The sequence below is a fragment of the Aythya fuligula genome, chromosome 18, assembly GCF_009819795.1.
Source record: "Aythya fuligula isolate bAytFul2 chromosome 18, bAytFul2.pri, whole genome shotgun sequence".
Lineage (NCBI taxonomy): Eukaryota > Metazoa > Chordata > Aves > Anseriformes > Anatidae > Aythya > Aythya fuligula.
In genome coordinates, this window is record NC_045576.1 from 7,109,106 (window position 1) to 7,134,921 (window position 25,816).

At 40.2% G+C, this 25,816-nt stretch overlaps 2 protein-coding genes across 2 annotated transcripts; both read right to left on the reverse strand.

The window, feature by feature from the left end:
- Nucleotides 1–883: 883 nt before the first annotated feature.
- Nucleotides 884–5,576, reverse strand: LOC116496423 (meteorin-like protein). The gene is made up of 3 exons (XM_032199491.1): nucleotides 5,228–5,576; nucleotides 3,760–3,819; nucleotides 884–1,490 (listed from the first exon to the last, which is right to left on the reverse strand). The coding sequence occupies exons 1-3, from the start codon at nucleotides 5,559–5,561 to the stop codon at nucleotides 1,174–1,176; spliced, it is 711 nt and encodes a 236-aa protein (XP_032055382.1). The 5' UTR covers nucleotides 5,562–5,576; the 3' UTR covers nucleotides 884–1,173.
- A 4,379-nt stretch (nucleotides 5,577–9,955) lies between these two features.
- Nucleotides 9,956–25,094, reverse strand: DGKE (diacylglycerol kinase epsilon). Its single transcript, XM_032199516.1, has 11 exons — nucleotides 24,429–25,094; nucleotides 22,603–22,762; nucleotides 22,133–22,252; nucleotides 21,073–21,216; nucleotides 18,979–19,136; nucleotides 18,653–18,704; nucleotides 18,402–18,515; nucleotides 17,945–18,016; nucleotides 17,286–17,413; nucleotides 16,332–16,443; nucleotides 9,956–16,015 (listed from the first exon to the last, which is right to left on the reverse strand). Exons 1-11 carry the CDS (start codon nucleotides 24,890–24,892, stop codon nucleotides 15,824–15,826), a joined length of 1,716 nt encoding a protein of 571 aa, XP_032055407.1. The 5' UTR covers nucleotides 24,893–25,094; the 3' UTR covers nucleotides 9,956–15,823.
- Nucleotides 25,095–25,816: the final 722 nt, after the last annotated feature.

Consider the following 25,816-nt stretch of genomic DNA (forward strand, 5'->3'; position numbering starts at 1 on the left):
TATTGAGAAATCACTAAGGACCCTTTAAAATGAAAAAAAAACAAAACAAAACAAAAAACAACACACACAACAAAAACCATAACACACACATTTGCTATGTACAAATATAGCAAATATACAAAACAAGAAATGCAGTACCTAAGTTCCTCTAATCTATACCAAGACAGAGATATCTCTCACATTTTCTCTCACATCTACAGTGCAAATACCAAAGAGTACCCCATTTAAAATCTCAGATGTAGCAGTGATCTCCAGCTCTCAAAACCATGTACTTGGATACCCCTGTATATCCGCTAATACTTTCCAAGAGCCAATTCTCTTAGCTCTTTCCTATTCTGCACTCAACAATAACTAGAGCTAGCTGTAGATCCAGTACTATGAAAACCTAGCATTACGTTCCAATGCAGACAATGCTACGACCTAAACTTCTGATTATTTCAATGCATTTCTCGAAGAGCTTTCCTCATCTGGTAATGATACCAGTCCATATGAGCTTAGTGCTGTATCTCTCATTGGTCATGTGGAACAAAATCAGATACTATCAATTATGCTGAAATCAACAGAGAACTGTGGAATTACATCAGCTGTGATCCTGCCCCAGAGGGTTTGTTAATGTTTCTACTAACATACAGAAGGGGAAAAAAATGGCAAACCTACCAATTGTTTGAAGGTTTAGTAACAAATGCTAACTATGGTTTTAGCTATAATCATAGGAATGTGGAAATGATGAAGTGGTGAGACGCCCAGAAACGATCTCGTAGTTAAGAAGATAAATAGGAATCAAATGGAAGGGAAATCAACTGGAGATGGGTGAAGAGAGGAAAAAAAATAGAGAAAAAGCACATAGTAAGTGCCCAGAGTAAAGATGGAGAGAATATCTTAATACTGAGCACTAGCTGCCTTCTAACTACAAAACAAAGATAACCTTTTCAAAATTCACAGTTATTTTTTTGAGACAAATAAGATTTGAAGAGGGAGAAAGTAATACAACCCAGTTTATGGATTAGTGGTCAAAGTTTACAGGGCTCACAGAGCCATTATCTCCAAGAAATTCTCCAGGCTCCTGTTTTGGTGAAATTGTTAGCTTTAGCCCTTGGTTTTAATGCTGTTTCAGATTCAGTATCCAAAAACAGGGGTGAACTTTTTCAACTCTCATGTCCTGTGTTACTCCTGTCAATTGAGCTGAAACTCGCATGGGTTGGCTCTTCTTTCTCTGGCAGCATGGTAAATGAAACTGAAATCTTTAAACCGAGGAGCACAGCCCAACCAGGCTTCGCCAAAATGTTCATTTCCAGTGAAAAGAAAATCTCCAGCTCCCTTCTTCACCTTGCACTGTAGCAGGGTTCGTATAGGGCCTCGCCATTCACCACTTGCTTCATCCTGCTGGAAAATTCTGTTTTTCTGTCTGTAGACTTTCTGGACGTTGACATCAACCTGTGACATGTGGTTCTCAGAATCGTGGGAAACATTTCGGATAGATCCTTTCACCACTAAATGTGAAGAAGACAGGAGTTGGTTATGGAGCAGCAGGTAAGTAGCTCATGCATAAGGAGCTCACTGAATAAAATAATTGGAGAAATAAATCTGTTGCATGGCTCGCACTGCAACCACCTACAGGCAGACACATTTCTGAGCATACATTGCTTCCTGTACAAAGGACGGTCCAAAGCCCGACACAAACAGTGCTATGTGCTTGTAAGCATGCTTTATAACTGCTCAAATCGACTATGCTTGCCAAGAAACGTGTAACTTGTTTGATAATGCAAATCAGCAGTAAAGAATAAAAAGCACAGGAAAAGAGGTCAGCTCAGGGATTCGGTTTATGTTCCAAGTCAAAGACTGTCACAGACTAACTCCTTCCTGTCTCCACAGGACTCTCAGTTTTCTTCTTTGACAGCAGTAAAATAAATTGATTTAAGAAGAATTAGAATATGACTCGATTGGGAAAAATAAGAGCTTGTTAAACACTTTTCATTTAAATGTTCGAGGTTTCTTCCCTTAAAAGAAAACATTATCCATCCAGAAAAAGATACTTTCAAAGTCAATGAACAGCATGCAGAACTCTTCAAGTGACTTTATTTGAATCCCTATTTAAAATCACATAGATTCATGTACCTCTTTCTCCCAAAACAATCCCATTTGGGCTTTGGGCAACTGAGGGGTTGTCAATGAAACTGGAACTTTGCCATACTTCTGCCACAAAACTCTTTCATTCAGGTACAGAGAACTCGACAACAGATGAAACAGAAAGAACGTATTTCTGAAATTTCCAAGACCTTCCTATCTAACTCAATTTCCAAGGAATCCAGGATTTTGTGTAACAGATGTCTCTGCTCTCCATCTCTCTCTCTGTGTAATAATTTTTAATCAGATGCATCCAGGTCTATTGACAAGCTATAATGCACTTGTTCCTGGTGCTCCAAGTTGCTCCTGCACTGCTCAGGGCCTAGTGACAGAAGACCTCCATCCTGAGATTAACTATAAAGCCCCTATTCACTCCCAGTGTCATTTACACTTTCATTAGCAGCTATTTTCTCTAATCAAAAAAGTTGATGATAGCGATTTGTGAGCTCAGGGCAAGGAAGTCAGGCCATAAATAGAGTCAGTTCAAAGGGCTATTTCTTCTGGTCTGTTGCTGCTCTAAGTGTAAATGCTCCCCATTGTGCTCTGGGCCTCCACATCTGTCAGTCTCTGGTTTTTCAGGCAGTACAGGGGAGAGTGCCTTGCATGGGAACTGATAACTTCATCAAGTAGAAACAATGGGACAGATTGCATCAATTAATTTAGATGAAGAAACATTACCAGCTAAGGAGCACTATTTAAGGGAAGTATGCTCTGTGCTCTGGTTTTGTGTTAGCACAATGATGTTGGGGTGTGAGAAAATTATCTGTAGTTTTTGAAGCACAGCAATCTCTAGGAAGAAGTAGGAAAGCAGTTGTTTCGTGTTTTCTTTTAAACACTGAAAAGAAATACAGCTAGGGACTATATTTACACCTGTTCATAGGCACATTTACAGCAATACAACTGTGGCCATGTGGAGATACAGCTCTACAGCTTCATCTTTCGGACTTCTGTCTCTAAGAGGCACAAATTTTAATGTGTAAAATTATGGGAATAAAACAAATAGCAATCCACAGGGAAAAAAAAAAAGAAAAAAGATAGCGATATTGCAATTGAAGTAAAGAAAATAGGAAGAGTTTTTAATGTACCACCAAATCAGCATTTTAACTGCTTTGTTTTCTCATCAAGCCTGAAACTGAAACAGTATGTCACTGAAGGAAGTTGAAATCACCTGAAATCCTTAGCTAAACTACAAACAACTCACTACTTTTGTAGAAAGAGAACTAGGAAGTGTGCAAATTGTGAGGAAAAAGAAAGGACATATTCATCATCTGGGAAAAAATAGATTAAGGGAATAAAAAGGAATGTAAATAGGATGCATAATTTGTGCATATGTGTGTTATCTACAGGCATGTGACTTTGTTATATGTGAGAGTCAGCAGTACACTTGTGAGAATTACTTTTAGCTCAGTTTTAGATCACAACCTTTCTGCCTGCAGGAAATGAGGACCTTGAAAGGAAGCTTCTCCCTTTCAGGTTTCATTCCCCTCCCCCAGTTCAAGTTGTTTTTCACAAAGATATTTTCCTTCTCAGATCAGAGTGCATAGTCATGTCATTACTTTAAGAAATCAATCTAATAAATCCAAATAATCAATATATATTTATAAAGTCAGAATGACTTCTCTTTAGTCAGCTTACCAAAATCACTGCTGCAAATAGCCATAAGAAGTTCCACATTGTCACAAGGACGGCACATAGCTTTAAAAAAAAAAAAAAGCCAGTCAGTTACAATACAATACTATGCCTCATTTCTAAAGGGGTTGACATTGACACGTGAGAGGAAATAGGGCAGAGGTACTAGTTTAAAGAGCATTATGATCAGACAAAACAAAATTCTTGTTACGCAAACACAACCAAAACAATGAAATAAGCACAGAGGATTTCTAATAGTCATTGAGTGACAACGTGGCCTGACAGCCTATAATCCCTTTAACAACTCATCAAACATGCAAAAGATATAGCAGAAAACATGAGCACCTGGCACATTGCTACCCTCCACCATTTTTGAAACAAGGAAAAAAAAATAGGCATCTATGCATGAACTGGGTCCTATGATGACTTCAAACAACACTTAGCTCCACAGTCAAGGAACACTCTGGTATCGCTTACTGAAACAACATTAGCAATCCAGCATGGATGTGGTTGAATTTTAGTTATCCATACACGCATTAGATATCCTGCTTGTTATTGAAAGCTCCTGTATCAAGTATTGAGCAGTCAGGCCAATAAGCACTCCCTAAAATAAGCGTGTTCCTCAAGTTAATGCCACAAAGCTCTAGCAAACAGCAAAACCATGCGAAGCAGTGGCCTGAACAGGTTAACAAAAGGGATATGACAGTCCAGAAGTGCTATGGTTGCTCTTTTATTTATTCTTCCCCTATTTTACAGGGCAGTTGCTTACTATTGTAACGTGGCTTGAACACTCCCCTTATTTATCTGCCCTTGGTTATCAGGTTTGACTTAGATATTATCTACTGGGGACAGTGAGAACACAATGGCAGCAGTACTTGGGTCCCAAGCTTTCAGAACCTGAATTGAAATGAGCCCTCTTCATACATAAATGGTGTGGGGGGGGGAGGGCACAGATGCACATAAATGTTATTGAGTGCAAGATTTGTTTGTTTACGAAAAGGAACAAGAAAGAAAGGTAAATGAAATTTCAAGCAACTTAGGTGTTTTTAAAAGACTGAATTTTCAGTGACCATCTTGGAGAGACCTTAGGTTCTTAATGAATTTAAACCTCTCCTAAATATGGTATTTCGACTCCTAAACCACACAGATGCTCTTTGTGACAGTACCTCCCAGGGGCTGGAGTCACCCTGATTGCTCTGCATATATCCACGGCCAAGCTAGCTGCTAAAGAAGGGACTGAGTTTCTCTTTATAATGCAGTATTTGCTCCTGTGCCTACCGGATGCCCCTGACAATGGAAATCTGAACACAAATAGCTGGTTATACTGCACCCCTGTAACACTGTCCATGAGCTGGCAGAAGGATTTCCCTTGCCATGACAAACCCCTTCATCCAAACCAGCTTCCATCACTAGATACAGGTGCTATCTTGGATCCACCCCAACAACGGAGCCCTGAAGCAGACCCTTCTCGTACCTTTGACCAGTGTCATCTTTTTGAAGTCAGGGCCAGCAGCACTCTGGTTGCCCAGCAGCTCATACTGGAAGCTGGCCGTCCGGCGGCTGATGTCCCTCTGCGGGCTGGCCTGCAGGAAGAGGGCCACTCGTTGTGGTGTGTGGGCGCTGAAGCAAGACACTTGGTGGGGTCGAGCCCCTCCTGCCTCGCTTACCACCAGATGCAGCTGCCCAGCACGTTCCACGTAGATGCTGGCACCCTGGAAGTCACTGGCTGGCTTGATGCAGACGGTGGTGTGCTTGGCACTGGACAGGTTGGGCTCCAGAACGACACGCAGGGCTCGCGCTGGGTACATCCATTCCAGGGAGCCCTCGGTGCAGCGCAGGTGGACTTGCTCCACCGCACGGGAGCGGGGCTCCCAGCTCAAACCACTGCCAAGACAACACCATCAGTCCATCACTAACGATATCCACAGCACAGGTGGAATATCCAGCAGTTACCGCCCAGAGGTAAGGGTGGTGTCTGTGCAGCTAATGCCCTCCAGCTGTGCCTTTCCTCCCCGGCCTCTGAGGACCTGCTGCAGGTGCAGCCCCAGTGCCACGGGACCGCTCGCACCTGGTGCTGCACCGGCTGCAGAAAGGAGCTTCAGCCCCCTATGCCCAACCACAGGTCCACACCTGGATATCTGCAGCATCCAGAAAAATATTAAATTCCCTCCGTGAAACAGCAGCAAAAGCTTGGTGTGTGGTAGGTCTTTCTAATCTCTCTGGAAAATCCCACCTGGGGGCAGGTGAGAGCATGGACTCGCAGTAGGAGCTGCACAACTCGTGGCGTTGTGTCTGAAAACCAGATTTAAAAGCCTACATTTAAAAGTTTTGTTTTTAATTTATTATTATTTTTTAATGCTGCTGGCAAGAACTCATCAAGAAAAATGGTTTTATCGGAAGCAGGCTGAGCACCAAGCCGGTGCAATTTCGCTGCCTTCAGGAGAGTTACTTCTGGCTGTACCGCCCTCAAAAACCCCACCAAGCTCCAGCAGCAGCCCTGACCGAAGGGCACCGACCACGCCAGGCGCTGTCCCCTCGGTGAGGGCTCCGCCAAGCATCCTCCTGCCGAAACGCCGGCGCTGAACCCTCTGGCGGGGCAGAGCCGAGGCTCGCAGCTGACTCTCGCCACACGGGGCCGGGGCCGTTCCCGCCGCTGCCCCCCCGGCCCGGCCCTGAGGCGAATGGCGGCGCCCTGAGGCGAACCCCGGGGCCGCGGGCTCCAACCTGCCCCTGCCCCTACCTGCCCCTGCCCCTCTCCTACCTGCCCCTCCAGCTGCAGTAGTCGGCGGCACCCGGCTGCTGCCCGCCGGCCGCCAGCAGCACCAGCAGCAGGGCCGGGAGGAGGCCCCGCTCCGCCTCCATGGCAGCCCGGCCGGCACCCCCGGCGGACAGACGGCGCGGCCGGGCCGGGCAGGGCTCTAGGGGCGGCCGGGGGGCGACAAGGGGGGGGGGTCCCGGGGCCCCGCCACCGCCCCCGGCCCCGCCGCGAGCACCCCCGAGCGGCCGCAGCGCCCCGTGCGGGACTGGCGGCGGTGCAACAAGGGCAGATTTGTCTTGCAAGTATCTTAACGCCATCAATAACAGCTTCTGAGCGCATTCCAGGAACAAACACAAGTCGTGTCACTGTAATCAAAGCAAACAGCGAATGATTGATGGAGATTCAAGAGTTTAACTCCTGCTTTCATTATTACCTTTCAGGGCTCCGCGCACAAGAAAGGGTGAGGGCCTGTGATTATCATACCAAAAGGCAGGCCGGGCCTGCCAGTAATTAGATTTCTATATGCATTGCACTTTCCATATTTTCAGTGAACGACATGGGGAGCTGCTCTTTTGCAGGTCTGAGAGACCGAGGCTCTTTTCTGCGGCTCTTCAGCGTGGAATCGGGATTTTGCAGCAGGGCCTCGACAATGGGCCCCAGCACTGCTGGGTGGCACAGGCGAAGATCCGAGCAGCATTGTCACCAGGGCTCCATGGCCATCTGTTACCTTGTGGTGAGCAGCACGCTCTCACATTGCCCCCAGCCGCTCCAGGAAACAGAAGCAGAGTTTGTGCTGTCACAGCTCTGCACTTAAGGCTTTTCCTTAACAGGAAGACATAGATATCCTGAAAAAAGTTTTAGCCCTCAAGTGCTGAAAGCTAGACTACTTGAACGTTGTTTGGACCCCAACACAACCACTTTACTTTTCATTATCAAGTATTTTACAGTTTTATTTTTATTTATCACAGAGCAGATAATCTCAGCTTTGACTTGCACTTCTCTAACACCCCACAGTTCCCCACACCTACCTGTGGTGTGACTCGTTACACTTCAGGCAAAACTGGCTCAATCTGGTGCTGTGCACAGTTCACTCCAGCAGTTCTAAAAACATTTAAAAATGCATTAAACCTAGATCTTGTATTAACATTAGTGTCAGTGATCCTCAGTGCTCTGTGAAACTATTGTCTTACTACATAAGAGAAAAACCTGCTATCTATGCTTTGACCCAATCCTGAATGGGAAACAGCACACAAATAGTCTTTAAAAGGTTTGATTGTGGCATAATCTAGGAGCTAAGAGGCCAGAGCCCATTCTCTCTTTTGTGCAAATTAGATCAGGGAACAGAGGAGAGGACTTGGGGAACAGAACTGACACCATGATAAAGAGCCCCCCCCAGGAGGATTTGTTCACTTCCAAAGGCTCAAACTAACCCATCTGCTGCCATCAGGAAAAAGCATTGAGCCACTTGATCTCTGAACTTCTTCCAGCAGCAGTTTTCCCTTTCTGTGGAAAGCACTGCATGTGTTTTTGCTGACTTGTGTTCAGCATCCCTCCTGCTCCAGTTTATGTTAATACCACGTAACACCAAAACATCTGCAGTTAAAACCCTTATCTGTAAAGAGCAATTTCTAAATAATACAGTTGTACCTATCTTCCCCTTTGGCTAAATAAAAAGCACACACTGTTCTAATAACCCTAATAACTAACAACAAAGGCAAGATAGAACAACTGAGACATTTCATTTCACTACTAAAGTCTGTGTTTTTTAAATTATTTTAAATGTTTTTTAAATGACAAAGTATCTATTATAAAGCCATACAAACTCAACTTTTCCCCTCAGGTGAATACCTCCACACAGTACAAAACCCGTCTCCTTCAACCCTGTTGTAACCCATTTGAAAAAAAGCTACAGAACCTTTTAAGTGATAAAATTAATTGTTTTGTAAGACTCAAGCAGGAAACTGCTAGCCATTATAAAAACTTGTGAATGCTTACCCAGGAAGGATGCCCCATATACACACGTAATAGTTTATTAAAAAGATGTAGCACGCATGCTATGTAAGAAGCTGCTGATCCAGCTCTGCAGCCCAGCACATTGCCTCAGACAGAATGAATTTTAATGCTTTGGGCCATTTATGTGCTGAATGTTTCAGTTTATTACCTGTAATGAGGAGGCTTGCTGAACAAGCATAAAGGGAAAGGTAGAAACTGAAAGAAGCTTATCGTACTCCAGCCCCCTAAAGCCAGGCAGCAATCTTCATCACTAGGTTGTTATGGATTCAAAAACTCGCATTTGCTTCTGTGCATAGTGAGGAACAGGAAAAACTGAGTTTAAATATTTTAATCCACACACTTTAGTCTACAGAGAAATACAGTACAAATAGCAAGACAACAAAAAGATGCATTAGGAAATCTAGTAACAGAGTCAGTACTGTGAAAAATCTATAGTTGCAAACTTCTATGAAGAATACAGAGTAGATGTTTCTCAAAAGAGCCTTCTGGGAGCTTAAGTCACAAGAAATAGGCCACAATACTATTGACTAAACACAAACGTTTTCTTCAGTTTCACTTGTGTTAAGGTGGAGTGCTGGCACAGAACCTGATGGAGCCTATAGACAAAGCTTGGCCCAACTACTCAAATAATACATATCACCCACATGTAATAATTTGAGTAAACCTGTCACATTTCACATGTCAATGCTAGTATCACCTGCTTCAGTAATAAGGGATTAAGCCAGTAAGAGCACAAACAAAGCAGAGTTTTATGCAAAGTTCTAGAATCATACTTGTTGTGTCTACACAGCAAATAAGACATTTCCAAGCCTTTGCAAGTAGGAGTTGTACATGAATACCTCCTTACCCTCCCATTTCTACCTTCCTTCTTTTAACCAAAGAAAAAAAAAATTGTATTTGAAAGCAGCGTGATGTAAAGAAAAAATGTAACAACTTTTGTCTTTAGAAGTTTGCATTGGAGGTTCAATATTATGCTGCCTGGCTATTTCTTTGCAAGCAAGATCTCATGTACGTTACTGCTACGAGCATTCAGCTTTGCTCTAAGATTTTGTTTTCTGAGAAGAGAGGTGGGAAAGGTGCAAATGGCTTTTGCTGAGGTTGGACACTAAGTAATACGTGTGTGTTAAACTGCACCATAGGGAAACAACTGTTCTGTCAAGTGCAATGATCATTCCTGCGTTAGGGCTCTGCAGCAGGGAGAAAACAAACAAAAAAAACAAAACACATGAAAACAAAACACTAAATGCCAAATGTAATCTTGGTTGAAAAAAAATGATAAAAATTCTACCTTTTCATCTATTATTTGCATTTCAAGTTCATTTTTTCCCCTTTAGTGCAATTTCAGAATACACATAAACACATTCAATGCAAATTCCAAGTCACAGCATCACAGTATTTCCAAGCTAAATAATAACTTTTTTTTTTTTTTTTAAATTTTAACATGCTGGTATTTTCATTTAAGTAGTTATTAATTTAAAGTTACAGCTCTTAAGAGTCACATTTTTACAGTATTCTAATCACTAATTACTAAATAGAAATAACTAGTATACATATTGAAGTTACAAGCTACAAAAATAAAAATCCGTTCTGTTTAACTATAAAAATCCTATAAAGAGAAGATGGCTGGAGGTACTCGAAGGATTACAATAGTCGGTAGCAGACAAAATGGCTTTTGAGGGATGTAAACTTTGAAGACACAGAATGCAATAAACTCACAACATTAGTTCCCACTTACTCTTAAGAAAAAAGTGATTTATGCTGAAATCTGCAAACAAGTTTCAAATAAACAAATGAAATACATACAACAATAGGAGTATACAGCACAGTAAACAAGGTAGCATTAATGAAAACCAAAGTAAAATTTTGAATACATTCATACTTTCAAACAGTAAAGACCAGAGCCTCAGCGAAAGCAAGTCAGCATAACATCACTAGGTTTAGTTGAGGCATGTGGCTTTACTCCAGCCTAAAGTCTCTCCCTGAGATGCCCAAAACCTGAACTGGGTATTCAGCATTCTTAGTGAGATATTTTGATCTGCCATGCTTTTAGAACTGCAGCCTAAACAATACTGAAATACTGAATGTGTAAATTCACTCAATCTATCTAATTGCTAAATGAAAATGTGGTCTCATTTCATTCCCGTGTTCAGGAAGCAGCTACAGTTTCTCAGAAAAGAAGTCAGAACATTTTAAAACAAGTGTTTCACATTCATCAGGATCAGTGATGCTACTAGCATTTTTAAATCTAAAAAGATATCCTAGTCTATTCTTAACCAAGAACAATCTTGTTTCTTTTAAAAAAAGAAAACTGCTAATACTAGATACGAAATACAGAACAAAAAAGGATTTTCAGTTAGAACACATGCAAAGATTCTTAAGTGTCCTACTCTTATGTGTATATTAACCAGTTAGGCTTCAGTGCTGCTCTACCAAATGTATTTGTTCCTACGTAAAAAAGAAGCATTGTAGCATTGATACTGTTATGCTGTTTACAGCTAATGTACAGTGCTTTTTTTTTTTTAAAACCAGTTAGATACAATAATATACACTAAAAAGCTGTGAGCATCAGTGCATGTAATGCAGATCCAGAAGAAATTGGCAGAACCTAAACCAGAAATTACTAATTCTGAGAACCTGTGTAGAAAGTGGAGATTCATCCCCAGCAGCTAAAAGCAAAAACTGTACTTTCAAAATAGGTCTGGAGGACAGGGAACACTACACCTGATGTGCCCATTCTAATATTCTCCAGGTGTCAGGTGTCAGTCTGAGTAAATTAGAAATTAAGTTGACTGGAAAGGGCAAAAAAGGTGAGTTACAAATATGCTGTATGAAACCATTCCAATTTGCGTTTCTGACAAACCAGCTGGCATAAAGTATAAAACAAACAGAAGAGAAGCTCACTATCCTGTTTCAGCAGAGCTTCTGACACTGTCCCAACTGATGTTTTTAGCTAATACAAACTAAAAACGAGAAGTTAAAATGACTGAGGGGAAAAAAGTACTTACTGAATAGTTGCAAATTCTGTCAAGACAAGATGTACCAGGGAACAAACTCCCAATCTGAATCAGCTGAAATTATATATATATATTTTTTAAACTTTTGATATAAACATCGCTCTAAGATGACAATTTTCTCCAAGCGTGTTCAAACATGGTAGCATTTTCTTGTGCAACCAGGAGAAACTCAAGCCTGTATTCCAAGAACAGTACTTAAAGCTTCTAACTGTAGTAAACAGTGTTCCAAGTTACTCAGTGCCTAAGAAAAGCAAGACCTGAAAACACAAAACTATGAATGGGCAACAGAAAACTGAACATACACAGTTATCACATGCATAAGTTAAGCTATACCATCTTTACATTAGGAAAACAAAATGCAATTCATAACAGAGCTGACAAAAATATTCAAGTTTGAGCATAAGTTGAAATTAATTTGAAACAAATCTCACAATTGCAGTAGAACGAAAACAAAGCTGAATGTGGTTGCCATCCACCTCAGCTGTTTTTAAAGACAAAGAATGCACCTTTGGACTTCAGACACCTTTTTAAATAGTCCATACAAGGATAAAGATACGAAAGGCAGGTGGTATTTGAAACAGTTTAACCTTGCTATGAATTGCTCAAAGTAGAGGATAAAAAAAAAAAAAGTAAAAACAAAGCCTATGACAAATCTCTATGCATATGAAAATGCACACACATACCCCCTCTCAATGAACACGTAAACAAACTAGGTTTGAGTAAGGCAGGAAGCTCACGCACAGAAAGACTCTCCAAATAAGTTAAAGTTTGCTGTTTGCATTTCACAGGATTGAGAACCTACAATAAAGGAAATTATCAGCATCTGACCAAACTTCTGTTAAGGTAGCCTATACTCCAGTAAAACTTAAAAATAGTTTTAGTGAATTTGCTTTTGAGTGCTTGACAATATATGTTATTATTCACTCTATACATTTTAAGCAAAGTTATACTGTATGAAGACTGCCAGAAGAAATTATTCATTATTTATCACTATTTTCCCCAATGTTAGTCAGTAAGAGGGCATGGGAGAATCTCTCCACGCAGGGCATGAGCTCCAGCTGCAGAGTACCCTCTTCTGGGTAAAGGACGTACTGCAGTATTTTCAGGTTTCCAATCTGTTTTCAGAAGAGCTATCTATACAGTTGCTATTTGTACTGGTGCTTTATGCACCTACAACATTAAAAAAACATGTAGCAGTTTTAAAGCCACAACACACATGACAACATTAAGCAACTACAGCTATATTATAAGTTAGAGATGTTCATTTACGTCAGCATTAGAATCTGGGAGCCTGTGTACTATGTTTGAGCTTTCTCAAGTTGGACTAATAACAACTTTAGGACAATTTGCAACATACTGGAAAGGAGGACACATGTAAATCAAAGGATGGTGTGTTGGACACAGCAAGACTTCCCAAAGACTTCCTAGCAGATTCTAGTGCTAACATCGTATGTTTAAAAAGATTTTTTTTTTGGTCATGCATATGACAATGATATAATTATAATAGAAGGATGACCACACATCTGCTTAGGAACCGGATACTTGCAGAATATTCTCCATACCATAAATACAATTTTACAAGAGGCTTTCCATGCCTAAAAAGGCTACACATGCTGTCTACCATTTCCTGCATTCACCAAGAGTCAAACTTTTTCACTTCCACATGCAAGACGGGGATGATGATCTGTCCAATACAAACAAGACCATTTCTCGGGGGTTCTCCCTCAAAAGTGCTCAATTAGATACATTTGCATTTCCCAAAGAGTATTTCACACATTTAGGACAGGATTCATAACAACCTGCAGTAAGTGTGAGGATCTAGTCTGCACAAATATAGTACAATATCACTGGTACACATTCAGGCAAAACAGATGTGGAAAAGTCAGCTCACCTACTGGAGGAAAAAAAAGGAAGCTTTCAAAGTCTTCACGTCACATATTTTTCAGGATGTTGGGAGTTTAAGAAGTGAACGTTTTGAACTGTTAAAGATTCTTAAGCTACAAAATAATTTGAATAATCATCTGATCAACTTTAGATAGCTCTTTAAACTGCATTCTGAATAGTTTAAATTAAGTATACAAAATACTGCCCTTCATAACACATACCCTGCTTTTCCAGAGACTTGTCAGTTGTTTGTAAACAATAGTTACATAGCACAGAACTTAAGTATTTTGGGGATGCTAATGTCTGTAAATTATCCAAATAAAAATAAATAACTAGCAAGGCTTTTGAAGCTACAATACAAATTGAACCTCCATAACAACAGCAACAAAAGGTTAGGATACTGGGTTTATCTAACATTGCATGTTTTTGCATATTTTAAATACATTTTATATAGACTTAACAATAAATTTGTTCTCTGTATTTACATACTATAAAATAATTAAGATGAGGTGTGGGAGGCTAATGAATATGGAATTTACAAGTGGCTTCTGTTTTACAGTTCGTTACACTCTGGTCACGTATCCAGACAACTATAAATTCACTGGCAATCAGTAGTATTTTAAGATCTAGCACGTACACTTTCTAGAGTAAATACCATCAGTTTAAAAATGCTCTCCAAAGATGATTACAATTGAAGATTCTAAAAATACTAACATTTCCAAGGCTTAAATAAATTATTTTAAAATATAAATAGTTCCTTCACTGTTAATGCAAACTTTGTTTTACAGATTGCTGAAAAACAGTTTCATTTTACAAAACCTAGAAACACAGTCTACTTTACCCAATGGTTTCGCTTTCAGTTAGCATAAAAAAAAAAAAAAAAGAAGTGACTGGGGCAGTTTGACAAAAGCAGCAACATTCAAAGCTATGATCAATGCCCCTCAACTTCTCTTATGATCTTAGCTTATGCAATATACATTCAGCGTAAATTCTTTTCTTATTCAAGAATTCAACTGGACTTAACTGAATTATTAGTTACAAACTTCAAAATCTTAACTCACATGTCTCACCTGCTGCAGGCTTAAAATACCTCTAAGGGAAAACTAAAAAGGAAGCAGGTTTTTACTTCTGTTAGACATGAAGATGTTTTTACCTGAGAAGCTTGGAACCTGAGAAGCTTCAGATATGTCAAATTGACCGTTTACTTGTACTGGTGTGTGTGTTCTTAACCTTTACTACCAGTATAGGCCACTAACCTTTTCCTGGCCCAGTATTCATATGAGAAATGAAGATTCAGGCCGAATTATCTTTGACCCCCCTAAGAGCCAGTTAGAAAACAAATTTACCCTCCACACACATCAAATGATACACGTGAACAAAAGAACTTGCTAACCTCTGCAAACCTCTCTCTCAATCTCCACAATTCAAACTGAAACAGTTAACAGACTGACTTGCTATTGATTGTTTCCAGGTAACAAAGCGAGATCTTTAACAAGCCTCTTAAAAAAAAAAAAAGATTTGCCAGCTATCATTACTTCTTTAAAACAGTCTTTAAAACACAGCTAAAACAGACAGCTCCAAGTTTTCTTCCAAGAAGCCTCCTCTAGAACTGTAACATGTTGCTATTTACAAAAACTAGAATTAATCTCTTGCTGACTGAAGCAGTCAGTCACAGGATCATTCAGTGCAAGTCATGGTACAATTACTTTGATGTTGTATCTTGGGTACTCAGGAATACTCCATCTATGGCTTACAAAGCCACTGAAAAAGTCATTCGCTAACAGACCCTTTCCAGAAACCTTTGGTCCAAACCTACCTTTCCTTGCTAGCTGCCTTTCCAAGAGCCCCCACATCTCCACTCTCCCAGTCAAGCCTACTAGGTATGTACTGCACACACAGGTGCACAAAAAAGTTTGTCCTACTTCCAAGAAGAGATGGCAGACAGGACCAGCAGGCCGTTGACAGAAAAAAAAACAGCCCACATTTTACTTGGTCTGTTTTTCTGTTCTGGAAGCATTCCTGGAGAAAATAACAGGTGGAAGCAGGCTGAACTCCAACTGTTCCCCTTTTCAAGGGTATCAAAACTTATGCATACTATATTGTATATGTGCAGAAGATCTGATTCCACAACAAGGAAGGGCTTCTGTATCTGGTCCTTCCCTGACAGAGTAACTGGCTCCTCAGCTAGAAAGGCTGGGTACCACTATCAACCTAAAAGGCAAAGCAGTTGTGGTAATTCAGCTGTGAAAGTTTTCATGAATGTGAAAGCACGGCTTTTTCCTCGACCCTAGTTCATTTACAAGTATGAACCTTACAGCACAATTCTTGATCTAGGTTAAGTGTTCTCAGTGCTTTTAACGGGCTGAAGTTCTTCTTTGTATTACATTACATTCCACAACATCTATACCTCTTCATCTGTCTGTTCTCTCACGTGCTCTTGCTCAGACACGCTGGAAGCGTCGTCATCTGTTTGCTCACCCGAGTGATACAACATCAGTGCATGTGTCTTATGAGTTATGGTAACAGTGCATGGCCCCTGAGCCCACGGCTCTCCATCCACCTGCATTGGCATCTTTGAACTCTTCAAGATCAGCTAGTATTAAACAGAAGAACACACAATCACAGCAGTTCAATGTAGCTCTGAAGATACCTTTTATAAATACAACGTATTGATGTTGCACAGTTCGAGACTAGCCAGGGAGAAACTTAATACATAATTAGTTGTACTCATAGGTTACCAACCACAGCAACAGAGGATTGCTAATTATAACATAATTAAATTTATTACGCAAAAGAAGCATCCTGCTCAACTGCAAACTGCAACTTTAGAACATAGAGCTGAGTGCTTGAAATTGTATGCTGCGTATTGAAAAAAAGATTAGGGAAACAGGTTTATAAATAGTACTTACCCTTACTGTATGTGCCTGCCCTAGACGAACAGGATTTGCTAGTTTCACCTGAATCTGGGCACAGTGGAAAGAACCGTGAACTCCAACAACCTCCAGAAGTCCATCATCATGTCTATGAATTAAGAAAGCAGACCTCTTAGTGATGTTCATGAACTCTGAAATGCCCATTCAAATATTAGTCTTTCCTCTGTTACTATAAAAAAGACAACTGTTAATCTACAAATGTTTGAACTATTTATTTCCTGGTGAATAAGTCACACTGAATAGAAAGCGCAGCTGTACAAAAGCAGGCCAAGTACAGAACAATACTCTGGTTGGTACACCCTACACAGTTACTGGCGATCACAGATATATTATTCTCCAAGACTCAAAGTGCATATTTAAGGCCTTTGGTGGATTTCCACTTCAGAAATTTGAAAATTTTTCTGTCTTGCTGTCTTTTTAGGCAGTTATTAATCTACAGGAAAATATTTTAATTGCCCCCACCTTTTTTAAGATTTTGGTAAAGAACTTTGGCCAAATAATTTTAGAAATGCAGCCTCATAAGCATTTTCTAAAGAAGGAAGTCACAGGAGGGCAAGTCTCATGTGCCCACAATTCATCACTGCTGCAGCCAACTTACATCCATTTCAGACTATAAAAGAACATGTCTTAATACAAATTAAAATATAGAACAATAATAAGGCAACAAAAATTTGACTTCCATGATGTAAGTATCTTCTACTTTTTGAAGGCTATTTTCAATAGTCTTTTCAACCCTATTGCCTAATCAGGCCAGACATTTTGAGAAGGTCAAACCTGATGCATGGGATGCACTTAGCTCTTGTTAGTCTCTAACAAAAAGAATCCTGACTTTCAGACAAGACTTATTACATAAGCATAGCCTACTGGGGGGAATTGTTTACACTACAAGAACTGTTAAAAAAAAAAAAAAAAAAAAGAGGTATTGCATACCTTGCCAAGGGATAAGGTTCATCACCCATTCCTTCCCAGAGCCTACAGCCACCTCCCCAGTATCCAATGTTCAGGACAATGATGCCTTCCAAATTGGGCAACTCAATTCTCTCACCATCCAACTCTAGCTTTAAAAAAAAAAAACAGAAGTTAATTACCATGAATGAAATTCAGTACTTCAACATAAGCTAATTATTCTCTTTGTCTAATAGGCCTCCACTTGAAGAAAAAAAACATCTGTGAGCAAAATTGGGCCTGTACAAATATAACATTTTCTTTCCATACTTAAAAAAAATGACTTCTGACTTCACAACCTGTAATCAGTTTCTGTTAATAGAGAAAAGAAAAATGAACTGTCACTTATTTAAGTCTCTAGTCTACTACAGATTTCATCTCAGTATCTGTATTTGAACTCAGAGATCTGAGTCAAGACCAGAAAAGTTTTTAGTAATTTTCAGTAAGCTCGAAGGCATGAATTCCACAAATAAAGTTGCAGATAGCAAAGAAGCCTGGAACATCAAAAAAATTCCAGAGTCCAGAGCTATCCTCACACAAGTATCATGTAGATGTAAACTGCACAGTTTTTTTCCTTTCCTTTCACAAGATAAATTTCTCTACTTCCCCGACTGTCCAAAGAAAAAGCAAGTTAAAAAACTTACCTCAACTTTCTTGTTAAGATCTTTACATTCTTGTACTAAGCAGTCTTTGGTTCCATAAAAAAAATAAACAGCCTGCAAAACAAACAAAAGGAAAGGACAGAAAGGACTGTTAAAAGAGACAGTTAGTATGAAATCTATTTTAAATGCTCATGTATAGTTATGGTTCTTCAAAGCTTATCATCTAAAATACATATGTAACATTTGCACAAGGCAGCTGTGCAGAGAAATTATATCACTACAGTTCATTAATATTTGAAGACATTTTGTTTCAGAGTAATGCAGTCCCTGACAAAGAGTCCTAAGGGTTGAAAATCCAATAGAAATTAAGATGAAACTAAGATTTAATTGCAATAACTTCTGTCACACTATGCAGAAAAATAATCATGCTGAGTCTTTAAAAATAGCCTTAAGTTAAGTCAGCAACTACAAGGTGAAAGTGTCACTTTACCGAACATACCTTATTAATAATTCTGCTGGAAAACAGAGACGGAGTCTTCTCACGATGAGCATGGAAATTTAAAGCCATCAGAGCATCAGGTCCTACAGAAAAGTAGTTGTTCATTGTGAACACCTGTGAGAGAGAATTTCTATTTATGGCCTTCTGAAATATTATTAGGATTTAAAAGTCACTATGTTTAATGGGAAACAGGTAATCAGAAAATGATACAGATATTCCATAGAACCCATATTTATAATCACAAGCCATACCTTTGGTTTCCTTAGGTTATAGTATCCTTTGTTTGTTACCTGAACTTTCCACCTGAAAAACAACAGCCATTATTTAGATGCACGGCAGGCAAACTATTCTCACTTAGTATCAAAGTTGTAGTTAAGAATTTCAAAAGATTCAGATTTAGCTACACTACAAAAGAGTTGAGCACTTCAGAAAAACTAAATAAAGACTAATTTTGGACCTTGGTTATTCTGCAGTTCCCTAATCCACTGTGTACTTTACATATACTGCTTTAGTGGCGTAGCAGTAGACCTACAGTAATATTTGGCTAAATAGAATTTGTCTTTTCACTGTTACTTACCTGTCTAGTTTGATTCCATCTGCCTCCATGACATTTCGTAAGATTTGTTCTACAGGGACTTCTCCAGCATAACCTGCACCCCAGCCCAGTGTATTAGACAGGTCATTACCTGTTCCCAGAGGTAAAATAGCAACTTGTGGAATAAAGCGTTCTTGCCCCTAGGATACAGAAACACTACATATTAGCTCTATTTTTAGCATCATTTTCTACCTTCTAAAACCAAATGTTCAAGTCTGATAAACAATCTTCAGATCAGCTTGTTACATAGTGCAGTACAGCTGGCAGTATTAGTAGAGCAGATGGCCCATTTAAGTACTTATGGTAGTGATAATGTACAGAAAGGAAATGTGAAGCCATTGTGAGGAGAAAAATTAAAAAAAAAAAAAAAAAGAAAAAAGGAAACAATGCATTACTGATACTCAACAGAGCATCCCCTCAGAAGAACGAAGCTTTGGAACTAAAAGCAGAAGCCTGAACTTCTCATCTGATTTCCTAATTTTCTACTTGTTGCAACCATGGGTATGGGTAAGTTAATAACAGTATTATTGCATATATCTCTGGGAAAGTGCTCTGCAATGAATGCTAAGAGACAAAAAGAACACACACGACTGTGGACCATAATGAGCAACAAAAAGGCTCTTAGAAGACTGATGTTAGTTCTAAAAAAACTGATGCATGTAATACTAGAGCATTTCAACTGTGGACAGAAATTCACACACCCAAAGTAAAGTCAGTATCTAAGTTTCTGAATTGCAATATACACACACAAATTTATCTGTCATGAACAGATTGAGCAGATGATAATTACCTCTGCAGATCACACAGCAAATATCAGAAACAAACATTCAAAACAGCCACTTTAGCAAAGATCTTTGCCCTCTTTACCAGAGAAGCATGAACAATTGTTTCAGACATACTATAACCTTTGACATTCAGCTGTGAAAAATACTTGGAAAATGTAGCATTATGGTTACTACTTTTCAACAGGAGGTTTCTGCCAGGCAACCTGGATTTGAGAGTCAAGATAAATGAAGGGAGCACAATCTACTGCTCATAATCTTAACGGTATCTATGTAACTCCAATGCCTCAGTTGAATATCTGTGTTCTTTGCTACCAGGTTTCATCAACTATATTGGCTCTGGGGACAATATATCAAGTGTCCAAAACCAAATAACCACATACCCATATTAGTTAAGCTTTATAGTTCTACTTTGTTCTATTTCTACTTTATCGGTACATAAAAAGTCTCAAAGAAGCTCAATTTGATTGTGCATGGAGTTGTAATAATGGCCTTCAACAACAACATTTCATGCATTAACATGAAAGCAGCATCAAGAAAATAAAGCTACTAAAAACACTGCAATTGATTCACAGCCAAAACAGACAAAAAAAGAGATATTGATAAAGGAAGACATTCTTTTATCACTAGAGAAAAAGATTACTAGGTAAAGTACAAGAGCCCTGGTAGTTATTCTTTACTTTCAATCTTCTCATGGGTTCTTAGCAGTACTCTGTAAATTGGATTATCTTCCCTTTCAAATCAACACCAAGCATACAGCATATTTTTTCTATTTGCTGTTAATGGATGAGTGCAGACTGATAGGTTCTTCAGAATACACCATAAGTAGTAAAAGCACATTACAGCCCTCATTTATGCACTGGCAATATAAGCACTGTAGCTGGCAAAAATTACGAGGTTATTATAAAAGTGCTTTGGGATAAATAAACAGCAAGTCAGCATTACTAATAATGGCTACTGATAGCAAAATAAATCTGTTTAGACAAAGAGGAAAGAACAATGTATAAAATACTCTGCATCTGTTCTTTTCTTGTTCTACAGAAAAGAACAAATTTAAATACATTTTTAATTCTAAAGCTTTTATATATTTTTCTGAGCTACATGAAAAGATGCATTATTACAAGCTGTTTTTGCCCTGATAAGCAATTCTGCAAATATTTTTCTGTATGCTTATTCAGGAAGATGAAAAAGATAAATGCAGGTAAAAGATTAAAGTGTAATAATTCAGCAGCTCCAAAACTCATTTCTCCAGCTCCAAAACTCATAACATATCCTTTCATTTAAAACACAATACCTTTATCTTCATCTCATCAATTGCATCCAGGACCCAGCCTACTGTACCATCCCCACCACAGACAAGAACCCTGACAGCATTGCAAGGCAGCAAGGTACAAAGTTGGAGTGCTTTAGCAGGCGTAGTTTTGCTTAGATCAAAAACCTAGAATAAAGGAAAATAGAGAGTCTCATAGGTTCACGAAACATGAGTCATGATTTGCCTCGTAGATAAACAACTTCAAGATGTTTATTCTAATGTAAAACAAACATTCTCTATTTATAATATTACATAAGCAATTAAGCTGTTTTGATTTTTATGAGCAGGATGTGACCTGAAGTCACAAAATAGCTTCAGCTGCTTCACTAGGAATAAAAGCCATTGATAAATCAAGCTGACCAAGTCCTAAGAAAAGTCTGTATCTAGTAACATTTTCATGAGTTTTGTTAAGATGAAAGGCTTCAGATAAAAGTTACTTTAAAATATTCAGGATACAAAGAGGTTTATTTTATAAAGCCTTACTGGGATGTATTTAAAACAAATGTGTAGTGTTTTCTGTTAGTCTGTATTCTAAGATTCAGTTTTAAACTTCAAAGGGAGAATATTAAGGTACAGCCAGGAAGTCCAAGGAACAACTAATTGCCTTAACGTCAACATCCTGTGCCATCTCAAGTGGACTTTAAAGGGAACAACAGCACAAAACAGCAATTGTAAACACCAATATTTTCACAAGTAAAGTGAGGATTTAAACACATGTTCCAAATTAAGATTTAAATATTGCAATTTCTAAAAAAAGTATATTGTTAATAAGTACGTGACTATCAAAGCAGAATTACTACGTGTATTATTATAAATAGAAGACTGCACAACTATTAAAAGAACCAGAAAAAAAAACATGGAAGTGGGGGAACCTCTGAATTTTTATTCTGCACACAACCTTATTCTTTCTAAAACAACAAACTGCATGAATTTGTTTCCTTTACTGACCTTCTAGAAGATCCTACTACCATTATTGAAGCAAAGGGATGCTGATTCTAACTTAAACTGTTATTTAGTTATAGTGGTTTTTCAATGTAATTACCTGAACAGGGTTCAGCAGAATTTTAAATTCTCCCAGTAAAATCTCACCCATGTTGTTTCCACTACGAGTATTAGCCAGTACGATTACCGGGATCCAGTGTTTTCTGCCATAAGGTACTATCTGCAAAAAGATGACGATAAGTCACATAAACACTGCATGTTTGAAAATGTCTAAAGTCTTGCTTCATAATCAGTTCCCTCCAAATGCTGAAATGAGGAAGTTACCAATTAGTCTGATGTAGTCAAAACAAACAGATATTTTCAACACAAAGGCTGAAGATTTGTTCTACAGTGCTTAGGAGAACAAATGCTACGGTGTTATAAACTCATTTTTTGTTATGTAAAAAAAAAAAACACACAACAAACCAAAACAAAACTTCCTACATCTTTATCAAGTTTTCCAGTTTCATTAAAAAACAGAAGCAGAAGCCAGACAATACATTTTAAAAACAAGAAGCAGAAGGCAATTACCTTTTCATAATCGGTTCTTTTGTCTTTACGTAGCTGGTTGACTGTGGACAAGTAGTATGGTGGAATAATTAAGTCTTTGAATTCTCCAAATGTACATTCCTCAATCTTTAAACAATCCAGCATGCAGTCATCATGTACAGTGCACTGACACCATACACATCTGGAAAAAAAGAAAAAAACAACTGAAATCCTCAAACAAATGACACAAATTTTGCTTATGTATTTTAGAAAGAGAAACTAACTTCTAAGAATTACTTATGTTTACATGTACTGTTATAAGTGATATTTTAAGCACATTTTAGAGAAAAGCATGCATTCTCTGGAAGTTGAAGTGACTATGTATTGGCTACAGAAAATTACATAACTTGATCATGTCCTCAAAAGTCTAGAAAAACAGTTGAATTTGTTAAAATAAAGATACCAGTTTTAAATTAACTCTGATTTTTGGTGTTAAAAATAAGTGCTACAAATACCGTATTGCACTGTATGCAGCAGTTACACTGAAAGCTTGGATGAGAAACTGAACTCCTATCCATTCTTGGAAAGCACATACTAGAGTTCAGTTTAATAATTTCAAGTGTTACTAATACCATGAATTGACTTTGGCGATAAATTTCCCCAAAGTGATAATACCCGTAGGTCTGAAACCTAAAAGGTTACACGGTACTGAGCAAGGCTTATGGGATTTTGCTATGCAAAATTGCTCAGCTTTTTGACCTACTCTAAGAGCTGCCCTGGCAAACAGACCAGAACAAGAGGGAACACTGCAATACCTCCTGCCAGCCTCTGCAAAATGTTAATCTTCATTTGCTACATCCAAAGCCTTGGTTTAAGCAGCTGTGAAAGCTATTTTTGGAGTCCTTCTGCTTAATCCAGCACACAACTAGAGAAGCGATGATACTTGCCCTGTACTGTAGACAGTGATTATTGTCAGTTATTTTCTGCTTCTTTTCTCATTCTTCCTCCTTTTGCATTCAGAATCCTGTTTCTTTCCTGCTCTCATAGACATGCTCTCTCTTTCTCAAGGTTTTGTTTCTGACAATATGCTCACGTATAATGGAATTCGGCTAACTTACCATGCAATTTCCCAGTATCACATAAATGTGGAGCAAAAGCAGACACCCTTTAAGAATGCAGAGGTCACACTCTACACAGGATGTGCACCACGACCTCTATGTTCTAGCCTAACATGTCACTATGTGCCATGCCGACAACTTTACAAGCAGCCTTGCTAATGACAGTATGAGCCTTTCAATTTCCTAAAACTTTTTTATCATTCTTACTACAAACCGTAACAATGGATTATATTGCAGCAACTTTCATGAACTTCCTATTAGCTTCTTTTGAGCAGCCTTAAAAAGGTAAGAAAAAAACAAAAACAAAAAGCACCAGTTATAGGAGGGTTGTTTGTTCTAGCTGCACTAAGCAGATGCCAGTTTTGCAGAGATGCATGCACATTTTGGCAATCTGAAATGCACACTATGCCACTGATATTGCTCAGGCTATTCACTGTACTAACGACATGCGTGTTAGAGCCTTTTTAGAACTGTCCCATAAAAACATAAGCTCTCTTAGACATTGCCTTTTAGAGGTAATTATACGCTAGCTGGCACATCATTATGGAGAAATGCAAGCAAGACAACAAGTAGACCGAAGATGCAATATCCTGCCCTTAACTTATGAGTCAGGTAACCCACAGGCACCCACTTTCATTTTAGGTTCTCTCAAATTGTTTTTGTGGCGATGTGTTCTAAAAAGACTGCAGTTAATTAAACATGGATGTAGCATCACACTTCCACATACAAAACCAAACTCCCTTGCAGTACCTGTAGTCGCAGAGCTTGGGCTGTGTGCCACACTGTTGTTTGCATACCACACAGTAGCTGCAGAGTGGGACATTGCCTCTGATCCAGTGATGCGGCATAGAGCTGCGGGCTCTACCATCGCTCCTCATCATAATTTCCTTGCAGAGAAAGTGCTGGTCAGCCTTCTTTAGGCATCCTTCACTGACACGCAGCCCACAGCAGTTGCAGAAAGCACCCTGGAGGATGTGCTGAGCACACACGCAGCAGTAGGAGGGCTGCCCAAAGAGATCAGTGTAGTGCCAGTCGTGTTTGCTCTTGCGAAAGATGTCACGTATCAGCACCTGCCGCCGGGACCGCTGGAAGCTGCACCACAGCGTGATCAGCACCGGCACGATGACGGAGCACAGAGTCCAAAACACCAAGCTCCAGTCCGCGACGACAGAGGACGAGGAGGAAGCACTGCTTCTGCCCTCCGTGCCCGCCATTCCTCGTCCAGCTCGGTCTTCCCAGCCTAACCCCTCAAGAAGACAGCCGGGCGAAGCCGGGAACGGCTGCCTGGGCCCAGCAGCCAACGAGCAGCTTCGTGAAACATCTTCTAACCCCTCCCTCAGCACCTCCGTGCCCTCAGGGCCGGCACCCAGCAGAGGGATGCCGCTGCTGGCCTCCTACCAGGGGCTCTGCCTCCGCCTAGCACAAGGCCGGCCACCCCCCGACCCCCTCCCGCCCCCAGCACGGAGCCCCCGGGGGCTGCGGCTCCTACGAGGGCCCCGCGCCTCCCCTCAGGCCCCTCGGCAGGGGAGGCCCAGCCCCGGGCCGCCCCCCCTCAGACCGAGACCATGCGCTGGGGGCCTCCGCCGCCGCCCTCCGACCTCCCTCGCCCCGTGCCCGCTTCCCGCGGCTGCTGGCGGCCGCTGCTGGCGGCGGCGGCTCCTCGGGGCCGGGGCCGGGGCCACACGGGGCCGAGGGGCTCCGCTCCGTGCCGGCGGCCGCCGGGGATGCGCGGGGTGCAGGAAGCGGAAGCGGCGGTTACCAGGCAACGGGCACCGCCCGGAAGTGGGGCCTGGCCGCCACCGGCTTTGTCGCGACTGTCGCGACTTGTAGAAAGGGGCGGGGCTTGTCGCAAGCGGTCCCCCCCCGACGCTGGTTCGCCCTTCGCTGAGTTTTATCCCTTTGTTCGCAGTGTTTGTCCCTTCGCTGCCCCATCCGTAGCGGCTCTTTGCTCATAAATTCTTTCACGTGGTGCTGGGAAGCTTTCCCTGGAGCAGTTCTAAAAATAAAGCAATGGTTGCTATTAATAGAAACTACAAGTTTTTTTCAGCTATGACAACAAAATACTTCACAGTTACTTAAATCCATACAGTACACATCACATCTCTTGGATTTTAGGTTATCAGTACCTTAAAACATGC

Bases quoted from the DNA above. Each gene is read 5' to 3' on its own strand.
- LOC116496423 (XM_032199491.1), bottom strand. From the start codon at position 5,561: ATGTACCCAGCGCGAGCCCTGCGTGTCGTTCTGGAGCCCAACCTGTCC. The intron at 3,820-5,227 runs GTACGAGAAGGG...TTTTTTTTAAAG, and splicing joins AAAGATGACACTGGTCAAAG to CTATGTGCCGTCCTTGTGAC. The intron at 1,491-3,759 runs GTAAGCTGACTA...CTTCACATTTAG, and splicing joins TATTTGCAGCAGTGATTTTG to TGGTGAAAGGATCTATCCGA.
- DGKE (XM_032199516.1), bottom strand. From the start codon at position 24,892: ATGGCGGGCACGGAGGGCAGAAGCAGTGCTTCCTCCTCGTCCTCTGTC. The intron at 18,705-18,978 runs GTAAGTAACAGT...GTTGTTTTTCAG, and splicing joins GATGGAATCAAACTAGACAG to GTGGAAAGTTCAGGTAACAA. The intron at 17,414-17,944 runs GTAAGTTTTTTA...TTTTTTTTAAAG, and splicing joins ATCTTAACAAGAAAGTTGAG to CTAGAGTTGGATGGTGAGAG.